General features: G+C 44.3%; 1 protein-coding gene across 3 annotated transcripts in view; it reads left to right on the forward strand.

Annotated features, from left to right (window-relative positions):
• The window catches only part of LOC311101055 (TGF-beta receptor type-1-like), a 78,946-nt gene that overhangs the window by 49,186 nt on the left and 14,981 nt on the right, over nucleotides 1-14,779 (forward strand). For all 3 annotated transcript variants that reach the window (XR_014609871.1, XM_084142090.1, XM_084142091.1), the window contains exons 2-7: nucleotides 1,290-1,538; nucleotides 9,069-9,305; nucleotides 10,995-11,225; nucleotides 11,748-11,915; nucleotides 12,630-12,786; nucleotides 14,398-14,522. Coding sequence is in view for 2 of the 3 variants with exons in the window: in XM_084142090.1 (XP_083998216.1) it covers nucleotides 1,290-1,538; nucleotides 9,069-9,305; nucleotides 10,995-11,225; nucleotides 11,748-11,915; nucleotides 12,630-12,786; nucleotides 14,398-14,522 (1,167 nt within the window). In the remaining variant the exon portion in view is untranslated. The remainder of the gene's footprint in view (nucleotides 1-1,289; nucleotides 1,539-9,068; nucleotides 9,306-10,994; nucleotides 11,226-11,747; nucleotides 11,916-12,629; nucleotides 12,787-14,397; nucleotides 14,523-14,779) is intronic.

Here is a 14,779-nt window from a genome sequence, read left to right on the forward strand (position 1 = left end):
CAGGCGCCATAGCGAGTGTGTGTGTGTTGGGGGGCTAGGGGCCAAAGCCACACAGAAGTAGCCTAGTCAGATACCCTACCCCCAGACCTGCCAATGGAGAGACCAACACCAACCAGCCATGTAAGCATAGGAAGGCACCTCGTGTAACGACTGTCTATCTGTTCAGTAAATAATTTATCCCCCAATGTCTAGTAGCGGTCTGACGGTTTAGACTGGCCATGCATGCTGTCTGGATGTCTCTGACCTGGTTCAGCCTCTATCTATCTGAATCCCTCAAGGGGTTAGAAAGCTTTGGACTGACAGGCATCCGTGCTGAGTTTAAAGAGCAATTTGTCTGTATCGAGAGGTATAAGTGAGGGCTGCAAAGTGAAAACCGATTGAATTCCAAGAACCAAGTTCTCAGTCTCATTTTGGAGCTGCTACAGGTCTCAGTCAGAGTGATAGGCCAGGGCTGCGCCATCCTTCTCCAATGTATACCCTCTCAGCCATAGCAACACAACCATACCATTAGACTAAACCTTTGGCAAAGATGGAGATAGGGAGACAAAGAAGCGTAAGAATAGAGATGGAAAAGGAGAAGAGAAAGAGAAAAAATAGAGAAAGAAATAAGTGTAAGCCTAGTGAGGGAAGAGGTAGCCTGGAGAAAGAAAGTCAAAAATGGAGAGGGGGAAAGAGGCTTTCAGAAGCAACTCAAACTGACCCAGCTAGGTTTATAGTAAATCTGTAGTTCTAAACCAGCACCAAGCTCTTAGGGGTGTTGTTGTGAGAAGGTGAAAGTCTGGCGCGCTCGCTCTTCACGACGTCTCACGTTTCATCTGCAAGTGTTCTGGCTGCAAACGGGGTGAGCAGGAAGGAAGCTGACTAAGGGGATGTGAGACCACTGATGGTGAGGTGGATCACAACAGATCACAAGCCATTTGACATGTTGTTGACATGTTGTTTTTGATTAGTGTAGCAAACAACATTGAGGATTTCTGTGTTGCACTGTAACTACTCATTTGTTGCTTTTATGCTAACTGCTACACACACACACACACACACTGTGTGAAATTGCACTCTGGTGTTGTAGGATGCGGTTTGTTCAGTTCCTTTTGTGGGGAAGAAAATAGGTCATTTATTTTGTTGGTGTTAATCTCTCTCCTTTGTCCTCTTGTTCCCTCTCCCTCTCTCTTTCTCTCTACCTGAATCTCTGTTCCCTCTCTCTTTCTCTCTACCTGAATCTCTATGTTCTCTTTCTCTCTACCTGAATCTCTGTTCCCTCTCTCTTTCTCTCCTCCACCCTCTAATAGCACTGCAGTGTTACTGCCAGCGCTGTCTCAACTCCACGTGCACCACGGACGGACTGTGCTTCGTGTCCGTCAAGAAGTCTGGCAGCAGCATCACCGCCGAGAGCAGTATGTGCGTCCCCGAGAACGAGCTGATCCCGCGCGACCGCCCCTTCATCTGCGCGCCCTCCACCAAGGACGACACTGGCATCTACCCTATGTGCTGCTCCACCGACTGGTGCAACAAGAACCCTGACCTCAGTGTCTTCCCAGGTCCGTCCCAAGTGTGTCTTTCTGCATGTCTCATAAATGCACATCGTAAACTAAGAACCCAAGCCTTTGCATTTATAAGGGCTCGACTGTAGGCCTCAGGGTTATTTATACATGGACTGTTCTGCAGTGCTGTGGGATACTATCTAGGGCCCTCATTCAATTCTGGGCCGCGAAGTAGAGCTGGGCGATATATAAAATAAAAAAATCCACACCGGAATAAATTGCCCGTATTAATGTGATAACGTTAACTAGAACGATGAGTTTATAACCAGTTTATTTTTTGTATAATCCTTTTAAACTTCTACTACTACTAGTTTGATGGTTGTAGCCATCAACTGTCCCATTAACAATCACCCATATTAGCAAACTTATTTCATTTCAAACTTCACATTTCTCTAGTATTAAGCTACTTACCGTAATGAACTATATCAGCAAAATGCCTGCGATAAGTGGTCGGTGTCGATAATGTTCGGCTTATTGTCCCAGCTCTACCTCGAAGCCAGTTCCACTGCTTCTTTTCGTTCTTCCCCTCTAATCAGGCTAAATATGGTTTCATATGGGCCTAGTGTGTTTCCCCTTACTACCGCAATGAAAATGCAGATGATTATTCATTTATATTCCTTACTACATTCCTCCTGCCCAATCAAAGGTTGGTCTTTGGATATGGGCAAATCAGCTATTTTCTGTAGTAGCCTTTTCTATTATACAGTAAAAAGTGTGAAGTTAAATACAATGTGTTTTATTGAGTAGAGGTGTGAATATCAGGGACATGTTTTTGTGCAGCACACGTGCAGAACATATAGAAAATGTGGCAAACCCTGTGGTATCACGATACTACTCGGTATCGTTATACTTGGCCTGGTATCACATCGTTAGTAAAATGTTGGTATTGTGACAACCTCATTCTGAAAATAAGCGCACATTTTCTTTCAGTTTCCCCATATTTTTCACGTGTTTCCGTGCCAAAATATTCTGTCACCTTTTTGGGCCCTCACCAGATCAAATAAAATTGTATTTGTCACATTCAACGAATACAACGGCTGTAGTAGACCTTACCGTGAAATGATTACAAGCCCTTAACCAACAATGGAGTTTTAAGAAAATAAAGAGTTAAATAGAATAAATATTAAGAGTTATAATAATAATAATAATAAGAGTTAAATATTTACTAAATAAGTTAAAGTAAAAAAAAGTTACATAATAAAATAACAATAACGACGATATATACAGGGGGTACCGAGTCAAATGTGCGGGGGTACAGATTAGTCGAGGTACTTGAGGTAATATGTACAGTTGAAGTCTGAAGTTTACATACACCTTTGCCAAATACATTTAAACTCAGTTTTTCACAATTCCTGACATTTAATCCTAGTAACAATTCCATGTCTTAGGTCAGTTAGGATCACCACTTTATTTTAAGAATGAGAAATGTCAGAATAATACTAGAGAGAATGATTTATTTATTTCAGCTTTTATTTCTTTCATCACATTCCCAGTGGGTCAGAAGTTTACATACACTCAATTAGTATTTGGTAGCATTGCCTTTAAATTGTTTAACTTGGTTCAAACGTTTTGGGTACCCTTCCACGAGCTTCCCACAATAAGTTGGCTGAATGTTGGCCCATTCCTCCTGACAGAGCTGGTGTAACTGAGTCAGGTTTGTAGGCCTCCTTGCTCGCACACGCTTTTTCAGTTCTGCCCACATATTTTCTATAAGATTGAGGTCAGGGCTTTGTGCTGGCCACTCCAATACCTTGACTTTGTTGTCCTTAAGTCATTTTGCCACAACTTTGGAAGTATGCTTGGGGTCCATTTGGAAGACCTATTTGCGACCAAGCTTTAACTTCCTGACTGATGTCTTGATGTTCCTTCAATATCCACATAATTTTCCTTCCTCATGATGCCATCTATTTTGTGAAGTGCACCAGTCCCTCCTGCAGCAAAGCACCCCCACAGCATGATGCTGCCACCCCTGTGCTTCACGGTTGGGATGGTGTTCTTCAGCTTGCAAGCCACCCCCTTTTCCCTCCAAACATAATGATGGTCATTATGGCCAAACAGTTCTATTTTGTTTCATTAGACCAGAGGACATTTCTCCAAAAAGTATGATCTTTGTCCCCATGTGCAGTTGCAAACCGTAGTCTGGCTTTTTCTATAGCGGTTTTGGAGCAGCGGCTTCTTCCTTGCTGAGCGGCCTTTCAGGTTATGTCGATATGTGACTAGTTTTACTGTGGATATAGATACTTTTGTACCTGTTTCCTCCAGCATCTTCACAAGGTCCTTTGCTGTTGTTCTGGGATTGATTTGCACTTTTCGCACCAAAGTACGTTCATCTCTAGGAGACAGAACGCGTCTCCTTCCTGAGCGGTATGACGGCTGCGTGGTCCCATGGTGTTTATACTTGCATACTATTGTTTGTACAGATGAACGTGGTACTTTCAGGCGTTTGGACATTTTTACCAAGGATGAACCACACTTGTGGAGGTCTACCATTTTTTTTCTGAGGTCTTGGCTGATTTATTTTGATTTTCCCATGATGTCAAGCAAAGAGGCACTGAGTTTGAAGGTAGGCCTTGAAATACATCCACAGGTACACCTCCAATTGACTCAAATGATGTAAATTAGCCTACCAGAAGCTTCTAAAGCCATGACATCATTTTCTGGAATTTTCCATGCTGTTTAAAGGCACAGTCAACTTAGTGTATGTAAACTTCTGACCCACTGGAATTGTGATACAGTGAATTATAAGTGAAATAATCTGTCTGTAAACAATTGTTGGAAAAATTACTTGTGTCATGCACAAAGTAGATGTCCTAACCGACTTGCCAACACTATAGTTTGTTAACAAGAAATTTGTGGAGTGGTTGAAAAAATGAGTTTTAATTTGTTAGCATCACCCTTTTCAAGATTAACTTTCAAACTTTGTTTACAAATGATCATCATCTGGGTAGTGGCGCTGTTTTTTTGTTGCAGCTCACTTGCTGTTAGTTATCAAAAACGAATGACTTTGAAACATTGTTGCATTTAAGCTTTAGATCACTGGTTAGTTTGATGAATGTGATAAAATAGATTTGCAATGGGAAGTAATAGCTGGTTTGTTTGTTTAATTTTGGACATGAAATGGTTGTGCTTTTGTATTTGTATGATTTCATGGGGCCTACTGGAGTGAATGGGCTGCTTGTTCTTTAACATTATTTGATGCTGTGTGTGACTGCTGGCACCTGTCTGTCAGCCGTGTCTGTGTTTGACCAAAATTGGCTCCCCTTCAGCACCATGGAGTGCACAAGTATTACGGTCGCTGTCCTTTCAGCACCATGAGCCTTTCACCTTTGATGTTACACTGTTGTTGTCGCTATTGGTGATAGTGTGATCGTGGTGTTGGTAAACATAAGTTGTGTAAACGGTGCATTGTTTTATGCTGTGTCCATGCCGGTTCTGTTCTCCACCGACTCTCGACAGCTATCTAGCTATGTTGTGCTATTGGCGATTCTAACCCTTTAGCTAGCGTAAGCTAGCAAGCGAACTGAAACTGGCAGTAAAGACTGGTTAGCTGACAACGTCACAAATGATGCGCACGCTTCAATGTGGCAGAAGTTTGTGTGTTGTGATTTTGGATGGTCAGATGGCTAGCAACAATGTCTAGAAGCTGCCATGTGAGGAATCGTAGGTGGGTCGTTTCAGCTAGCTTTATCTTGTTCTGTATACCGTGTCTTGTTTTGACTGTCACATCTATGCTAATATGGTAAACATTCGCTAGCTAGCTAACCATCACCTGTAATGATTTATTTGAAAGACAATTGCTCATTGTGCACATTTGTTTTCAGTAAACATTGGAGACGAAACGTAGTTTACATGTTGTCAACAATCTAAGCCAACTCTGTCTGTTTTGCCCCATATTTCTGTACGTGTTGTTTTTGATGCTAAACAACCAACCCGTCTATGGGATAATGGAGAGTGAATTAAATGATTTATTCATCTTGCTAGATAGCTAGCTTGGCAAAGCATGTAGTGTTGTGTGCATTGTGCTGCACTTACCACCCCATTCTGTTTCATATGAAATGTGTGTGACTGCCTGGCTCAGTTAGCAAGCTAATGTTAGCTAGCTAGCTAAGTAATTAGCAGGTGCACGTTATCAAACTGAACCTAACAAAACAATCCTTCTTTAAACACAAAACTCCTTAGCTAGATGTAAAATACTTGTATTATGCAGCTTTATTGTTTTATCACGTGGAGGTTCGTGCTCTCTTATTGGCTCAAATTCAGGTTCTCGGCCACTGACAAGCATTGCGATTCTACAAGTATAAACGTCAGAGTCATCGGTACCGGTTCGGTACACAGCAGGGATGTCTTTTGTTCTAGCAAGAGAATGAACAGTCTCCTACTGTGCTAAGTATCTATCGGCAGTCAGATTTCTTGGTTTGTCTGTACCATTAATGGTGAATGAATCTCCCTCTCTGAACGTCATCGCACACACTCGCGCGCACACACAAAATCCTCAGCCCTAATTATGTTATTACCTTGCCAATCCTAAATAGCCTTACCCGTCAGCTATAATAACACATCATTACAACTGCCCTCTGAGCACAGAAATCATAGAATTAGAATTATGACAGAAATAACTGTCTGAGAATGCACTGTAGGTAGAGGAGAGGATTTTAACAATCCAAAACCCTGTGTTTAAAGGATTGACCTAGGTTAACCTATACCCGTCTAGCTACACTAAGCATTTCGTTCTGGCATAGCTTTCTGTATAGGAATTAAAACATTTTATATGCAACAGATGGTTTCTGCCCACGCAGTATAGTGGCCCTGTTTTTGGCAAAATATTGATTTTCTCCAAACTCCAACAATTCTCTATCGCCATACAAAGTAAGCCCACCTCTGCCCTTTTAAGTGTTGGCCGAAAGCCTTGGACCCGGGAGCGCGCTGCTCCAGGACTTTAATACACAACTTCAGCGCACCCCAAACTTGACCCTTTTCGTTCGATTATTTTCCTTGCTTCCCCTGCGATGTTTACAAAGTTGGCCGCTCATGGTGTGTCATTGAATGAGCACTTTCTGCTCTTTTTTTTGCTATTTTTCTAACTATTAGAGAGATAATACAGGCTATTGAGTGGCCAACACCGTTGGAGACTTTCAGATACAGTCTTGTGGTCAAAACAACATATTTTACTGTGACCTTCAGGCCAGGACAGTTTCTCTTCCAGCACTATTGATACAGCTAGAGCCTTGAGGCCCAGTGATTCATCCTATAGCTATGTGACTAAACTGTACGTATTGTATCGACGTATGAAAGCGTATTAACCAGTGACTTGGTGAAGACATTGGTGACACAGGCATATGACGAGCCATGCTATTCCTTCGGTCATCGCTTTCATATATTTGATGCCTTTCGAGGACAAGAACCAAAGAGCCAAGACCAGGTAATGGTCAGACGTTTTTGAAAAGGTTGTTGCGGGACACCGGTGTGTGGGTATTCTGTTTATTGTACTTATAGGGTTATCCATACATGTATAACACAGCACTTGGGTAAAATAATGGGTGTACATCCAACATTAGGCTCACTTCATGCCATCTCAACAAAAGGCCTATTCGCCCACTCTATCCTGGACCCGTTTTCACACACAGCTGGTTTGAAATTCTCTTAGGACCAATTCAGCCGTTTTTATCTCAATATCAAATCATTTCTAAGTAACAATTAAGTACAGGGTTCAATTCTTGGGCCGACACTTTTCTCCGTGTATATCAATGATGTCGCTCTTGCTGCTGGTGACTCTCAGATCCACCTCTACGCAGACGACACCATTTTGTATACATCTGGCCCTTCATTGGACACTGTGTTAACAAACCTCCAAACGAGCTTCAATGCCATACAACAATCCTTCAGTAGCCTCCAACTGCTCTTAAACACTAGTAAAACTAAATGCATGCTTTTCAATCGAACGCTGCTGGCACCCGCCCACCCGACTAGAATCACCACTCTCGACGGGTCTGACCTAGAGTATGTGGACAACTACAAATACCTAGGTGTCTGGTTAGACTGTAAACTCAACTTCCAGACTCACATAAAGAATCTCCAATCCAAAGTTAAATCTAGAATCGGCTTCCTATTTCGCAACAAAGCCTCCTTCACTCATGCTGCCAAACATGCCCTCGTAAAACTGACTATCCTACCGATCCTTGACTTCGGCGATGTCATTTACAAAATAGCCTCCAACACTCTACTCAGCAAATTGGATGTAGTCTATCACAGTGCCATCCGTTTTGTCTCCAAAGCCCCATACACTACCCACCACTGTGACCTGTACGCTCTTGTTGGCTGGTCCTCACTACATGTTCGTCGTCAAACCCACTGGCTCCAGGCCATCTATAAATCACTGCTAGGCAAATCCCCGCCTTATCTTAGCTCATTGGTCACCATAGCAGCACCCACCCGTAGTCTGCGCTCCAGCAGGTATATCTCACTGGTCATTCCCAAAGCCAACACCTCCTTTGGCCGCCATTCCTTCCAGTTCTCTGCTGCCAATGACTGGAACGAATTGCAAAAATCTCTGAAGCTGGAGACTCTTATCTCCCTCAATAACTTTAAGCATCAGTTGTCAGAGCACCTTACCGATCACTGCACCTGTACACAGCCCATCTGAAATTAGCCCACCCAACTACCTCATCCCTATATTGTTATTTATTTTGCTCTTTTGCACCCCAGTATCTCTATTTGCACATAATCTCTTGCACATCTAGCATTCCAGTGTTAATACTATTGTAATTATTCTGCACTATAGCCTATTTATTGCCTTACCTCCATAACTTGCTACATTTGCACACACTGTATATATATTTTCTGTTGTATTTCTGACTTTATGTTTTTTACCCCATATGTAACTCTGTGTTGTTTTTTATTGCACTACTTTGCTTTATCTTGGCCAGGTCGCAGTTGTAAATGAGAACCTGTTCTCAACTGGCTTACCTGGTTAAATAAAGGTGAAATAAAAATAAAAAATAAAACCTTCATGTTATTTTTTTCCAATTAAAATGGTCATAAATAAACAAAAATAGCTTCTTAGCAAAGCACAATTTCTCAAGTAATCTATCAGTTTGAAACTCTCTTTGTTATTGGCCTATTAACTAATAGGCTGTCTTTTCAAGAACTGTTACACTAAACGGGCATTGTCATATTTTTCACAAATTCACAGTATTATTCCAACCTCAAAGTGTGGAAATATAAATTAAACACAGGAAAATCATATTTTTGACTGGACTGGGCCTTTAAATAGTTACTCATTTAGATGGAACAATTGAAAAGAATATGTCGATAGTTACCAAAATGAATGAACAAACTCCTATTCTTTGTGAACAAAAGTGAATTTCTATTTATTTTTAATTTTATTAATAAGTGAATTTCTGTGCCTGTGTACATATTTTTCTCTACGTCCAACCAGAGATGGGCCTAAAACCAAACCGAACACAGTCAAAAGAAAAGCAGCTGTGTCAAGCTCCTCTTTTAACCCCTTCTCTTCCCTCCTCCCCATAGTGCCAACAGTGAAGCCGGTGCCTCTGGGGCCTGTGGCGCTGGCGGCGGTGATCGCAGGGCCTGTGTGCGTGCTGTGCTTCGTGCTGATGCTGGTCTTCTACATCTGCCACAGCCGTGCGGGCATCCACCACCGCGTGCCCAACGAGGAGGACCCCTCCATGAACCATCCCTTCCTCAACGTGGGCTCCACCCTCAAAGACCTCATCTACGACATGACCACCTCTGGCTCCGGCTCTGGTGGGTTAGGTACCCATGGGGTGTGGGGACGGGGATGTGTGTGTGACTGTGTTGGGGGGGGGGTCTCTGCTCTGCCCATGCAGGACCGCTCATGTTTTGTTGTATTATTTAATCATTTTTTTCTGTATTTGTTTGTTTTAGTAGCATTAAAGCCTTTAGGTGTGTGCCTTTATCTGCTCAGGCATGGCTACTCATGTTGTGTTGCTTCTTTGTTTGGCTGTGTGTGTGCAATTGGTATGAGCGTGCAATTGTTCAGTGCGCTTACCAGCATGCGTCTAGGTGTAAGTGTGTGCCTGTGCTTGTGTGAATAACTCAGTGTGTGCGTAGCTACAGAACTTAGAGAGATACCCCGCTGTGAGATGACGGGGGAGATCAAGTCAGGGAGAAGTGACTCCCTCCCGCCCTCAGTGAGTGTGTAGTGAAAGCAGCGGTTATCTTATCGGTCTCTAGCTCAGCCTTAGCTGTGGCGTAATGGGAGCGGTGCAGGCCAGGGCTCTAATGACAGGATGGCGCTGACACAGAGTGGCTGTAAAGCTGCTCTCACCCCCAGACGCCAGCCCTGCCAGCCAGGAGACGTGGTGAGAGAACTGGCACGCGGACACCTTGTCGTCTTGTTCCGACCAGCAATTAACAGCTCACTATCAGGACTGGCAGAGAAATCCACACCTCTAGGCTACCTGGATTTGATTCAGAATCAACTTCCTGGGTCATTTTTGTGCAAAAGTGTGAATAGATTTTTGGATTATGATTTGTAGGATTTTCCACTATAGGACAACGTTGATTTGAACTTTCTGCAAGATATCAAAAATGGCAGACCGGCTAAGTCCACAGTCAAACTGAATTTGACAAACTTGTCAGTGTTTCCTTTTTTCCGGCTTTTAGAGTGGATTTTTCATTTTGACAATGGGATCTTAAATTACCCTGCTTAATGTGTTGCTCTTTATCGAGGCAGGTGGATAAATCCACTGTCTGCCTGAATTAAGTACACATGAACATAAAGGATGTGGAGCACAGCACAGACGAAAGAGTTTCAAAAGTAGGATTTATATTTAGGGGTCTACTACACTAATGGAAAAACTAAGGCACTCACAGTCCACTCATGCAGCATGTAGACTAAAATATTATTTTCCAGCCCAGGACGTCACGGCACACGTCTACTGAACATCAGACCCTGCTAGGATCATAGTGAACCCATCTGTCTCCTCCCTGCTCTCCTCTCTCCACATACACCTAGCTATCCCACCACAACCTACGCTCCATTTGGCTTCTAACGGCCATGACCTCCGCAGCCTCTACAGCCTGGCTATTTCTGCTGCTGCTAGTACCAGCAGCTTTCAACTCCTCAACCCCTCCCTGCAGGCCCCACAGTAAATAACTGACTGTCCAGCTGGTGAAATAAAGAGAGCGGTAGATATATTTACCCAGGAGCACAACTCTGTCCTGTTTGTGAATTGTTTGAATATGTTTAAGATTTTTATTTTATTACTTTGATGAATATTGTCCGAAGAGCTGCAGCACAGACAATTAACCAATCACTTTTTACACTGACGTTTGTTTCAGGTCATTTTCATGACGTCGTCCTTTGGATTGCTTTTCATTTATGGAGTCTTTCTGTTGTTACTATGTACATTGCTAGCGAGTGACCAGTCCCTTTTGTAGGGCATTTCTAAACCATCTTTTTCCTAACAGGTCTGCCCCTGCTGGTACAGAGGACCATAGCCCGGACCATCATCCTCCAGGAGAGCATTGGGAAGGGCCGCTTTGGCGAAGTGTGGCGGGGGAAGTGGCGAGACGAGGAGGTGGCAGTCAAGATCTTCTCGTCCCGTGAGGAGCGCTCGTGGTTCCGCGAGGCCGAGATCTACCAGACAGTCATGCTCCGTCACGAGAATATCCTGGGCTTCATCGCCGCCGACAACAAAGGTACGACCAATCACAGCTCACCTCTAAAGAGTAGAATCACTTTTGAACGGGCACATTTATTGATTAGAGCCTCTTTTTTTTTGGGCCGGACCTTAAGGTTTGTAGTGCCTCTCTGTTAGGGTTTAGCATAAGGTAGACTGCTGGCATGTCAGTAAGGCAGATTGTTCTGGTGTGGGCTTGTAAGGGTTTAAGAACCATGAGAAGGGTCATACCAGCATATTTGGATGCAGTCTAGTGATCTCAGTGCAGAAAACCTGCTAGCGAGCCAGGGGTGTGTGTTTCTAGAGTTGGGGCGGTGGTTGTGCTCAGTCCAACTGCTCTGAGCTCTCTGGCCATCTGGAGGTAACATCACATTGCACTGAGGAGAACTCTCTGTCTCTGTCTCTGTCTCTGTCTCTCTCTGTCTCTCTCTGTCTCTCTGTCTCTGTGTTTTTCTCTCCATCACTCATCTTACTCTACTTTATCTCTCTGTACCTGTATCTCTCTCCCCTCCCTATTTCTGTCCCCCCCTTCTCTTTCCAGATAACGGGACATGGACCCAGCTGTGGCTGGTGTCAGACTACCATGAGCATGGCTCTTTGTTTGACTACCTGAACCGCTACACCGTCACCGTGGAGGGCATGATCAAACTTTCCCTGTCCACCGCCAGCGGCCTGGCCCACCTCCACATGGAGATTGTTGGCACGCAAGGTGAGTGACAGCCATGTTGACCAATCAGTGACTGGTGACAGCAACACCCACCAATCAGCGACTGAGGACTTTACTGTTTGTCAAGAGATGGGAGTCGGAACATTTGCCTTTTGGCTTCACGTCGAATAGTAATGTGTTACCAAATCATATGTTGTGTCACATATACTGTCTGTAACATATGTACCAATCGACATGCATACAATAATTCCATATGTACATTTGTACTCTAATCATAATGTTCACACATTAGGTTTGTATCAAGGACATGGAAAGGGGAAGTTGGAAGTTTGACTATGATGACAAGCAGGTCCACTCACCACCGTAGGGAAATTTACACAGGAAGCTTCCCTACTTACACAGGAACCACCCCCTGGTTATTGAGAGGAGAGCATATTCTCAGTAAAGCATATTCTCACCACCCTCTCTCTCTTCTCCCTCTCTCCTCCCACTCTTTCTCTTCTCCCACTCTCTCTCTTTTTCTCTTTCTCTCTCTCCCTGTTCTCTCTTTCTCCCTCTCTCTTCTCCCCTCTCTCTCCCTCTCTCTTCTTCCTCTCTCTCTCTCTCTCTCTCCTCCTACCACTCTCTCTCTTCTCCCACTTTCTCTCTCTTCTCCCACCCTCTCTTTCTTCTCCCACTCTCATCTCCCACTCTCTCTCTTCTCTCTCTCTCACTCTCTCTCTCCTCCCACTCTCTCTCTCCCCCCATAAATTCCAGGGAAGCCGGCCATTGCCCACAGGGACCTGAAATCTAAGAACATCCTGGTGAAGAAGAGCGGGACTTGCTGCATCGCCGACCTGGGCCTGGCCGTGCGCCACGACTCCGCCACTGACACCATTGACATCGCTCCCAACCACAGAGTAGGAACCAAAAGGTAACTGGACCCCCTATTCGTGCTCCGCTGCCCTCTTATGCCTGTTATTTGGGCTGGCTATGTGATATGATTGAGCTACCATGCCGGCTCTTTGATGTGGTTAGTGGCGACTTCAAACTACTCCCCCCTCGACGATGGAACAGGAATCAAAAGGTAATAGGAGCCCTTTGGCGGCCATTCCGGCTCCACGAGCTGTCATTGGCTGTGGTGAGATGGGAGGTGGAGGTGCCTTTTAAACTGTTCGTCCATTCTGGCTCTAGAGTGCTGCCAAGCCCCCAACCACAGAGTGGGAAACTCAAAGGTAACTGGAGTCCCCTGGGGCGGCCTCTTTCGAGTCGTCATTCAAAGTGACTGGAGACATCACCCCGACTCCCAGCTCCAACAGCTGCCACTGGCCGCAATAGGTGAAGGTGCAGTGAAATCGGTAGCAGGGAGGGAGGGAAGCAGCGGGGGAAGGGAGAGAAGGAGGAAAGGAGAGGAGGAGGAGTACACGGCGTGAGTAATCACATGGAAACACGCTGCCCATACAATTGCGCTGTCTCTCCCTAACTGCAGCAGCAACAATTAAGTTTTATGTCTTGTTTCAAAGTAGCCTAGCCAAAATACGACCTTAGAAATGTTGAGGGAATTATTTTATAAGCCCATAATATTGATGGGGCCAGGGTCGATGGCATTAGCACAGTTTACTATGGTCATTGTCGTTAGGTGGTGGATTGATTAGTTCACTGACACATTGGTGGTGGTAGATAATGTGAAGCGCATTAAAGCCTTTGAGTTTTTCTGGCATAGCGCGGGAGACCCCCTTCTTTCTCTTTGGGGCAGGCGGGTGGTTATGTTGTGTTGTGGTCCTGGCTGGCTCTGTGTGTCTGTCTGCTCGGCTGACCCACTGGAATCTGTGGGGCTTAATGAGGCTCACGGCTCTGGGACTTCACCCTCCTCTGGAACGCCTCGAATCTGGGATTCCCTTCTTTGAGATTAGAGATTGTCCTTTCTCTATCGACAGGGTTAGAGATATTGCCCCTAGACACTGATCTGTCAGTTTTGTGTTTGAGGTCTAATGGTGCAGGTTAGAATCTGGAGGAGGGGAAACTGATTGTAGATCTGTGCCAGCAACTTCCAACTGGAGAGATTTGCTGGTTATCAAGAATGTTGTTCATCTACAAATGCTGAGGAGGATACTGTTTCATATCTCTCTGAAAAGCTGTGTTGGGAAATCACGCCTGGCTGCCTAGCAGAGGATGCAATCAGTTTTGTTGTGGTTTCTTTTTTTAAATGAATTAAAGACAGAGGAACGATTGCATCTTTGATGCCTCGGAGTGTGTTGGGCAAATATTGATTAACTTCAAACTGCTCTATGATATAAGCGCTTCCGAAATGTTCTCAATTGAGCGGGGTGTTTGTTGGCGTATTGCCACCAGATCTAATATTGCAAGGGAAGGACTTTGATGGTTTTTGTCAGTATGAAACTCCAGCTCAAGGAGTTCAATGAAGACATTGTGGAAGGTTGTGAATTAGACTTGTGAATGGAATGCTGCATAAGACGTAACGTGTGTGTGTGTGCGCGGTCAGTCTACTGTATTATCTAACCAACCTTGTCATCTCTCTCTCCAGGTATATGGCACCAGAGGTGCTAGACGACTCGATAAACATGAAGCATTTTGAGTCGTTTAAGAGGGCAGATATCTACGCCATGGGCTTGGTGTTCTGGGAGATAGCCAGTAGATGCTCTCTGGCAGGTACGTGTGTTGGTCCCCCTATAGTCACTCAGTTATGAACTTCCCTTGATTTAATAACTTCAGTAGTGGTAATTAATTATTGTCTATTGCCCCCGATAACAACAGTTGGTGAGTAATATGATGATGGCGCATAGCAAGTTTATTTGTTCATTAGCTAATTCTCTGGCTCTGTTGGCTTATCAATGTATATACAAATCACATACATTTCATTGAAGTACATGAGCTACTTCGTCTATGATGTATACTGTGCAGAGGAC

This window comes from Coregonus lavaretus, assembly GCF_964263955.1.
Source record: "Coregonus lavaretus genome assembly, chromosome: 2".
NCBI classification, from domain to species: domain Eukaryota; kingdom Metazoa; phylum Chordata; class Actinopteri; order Salmoniformes; family Salmonidae; genus Coregonus; species Coregonus lavaretus.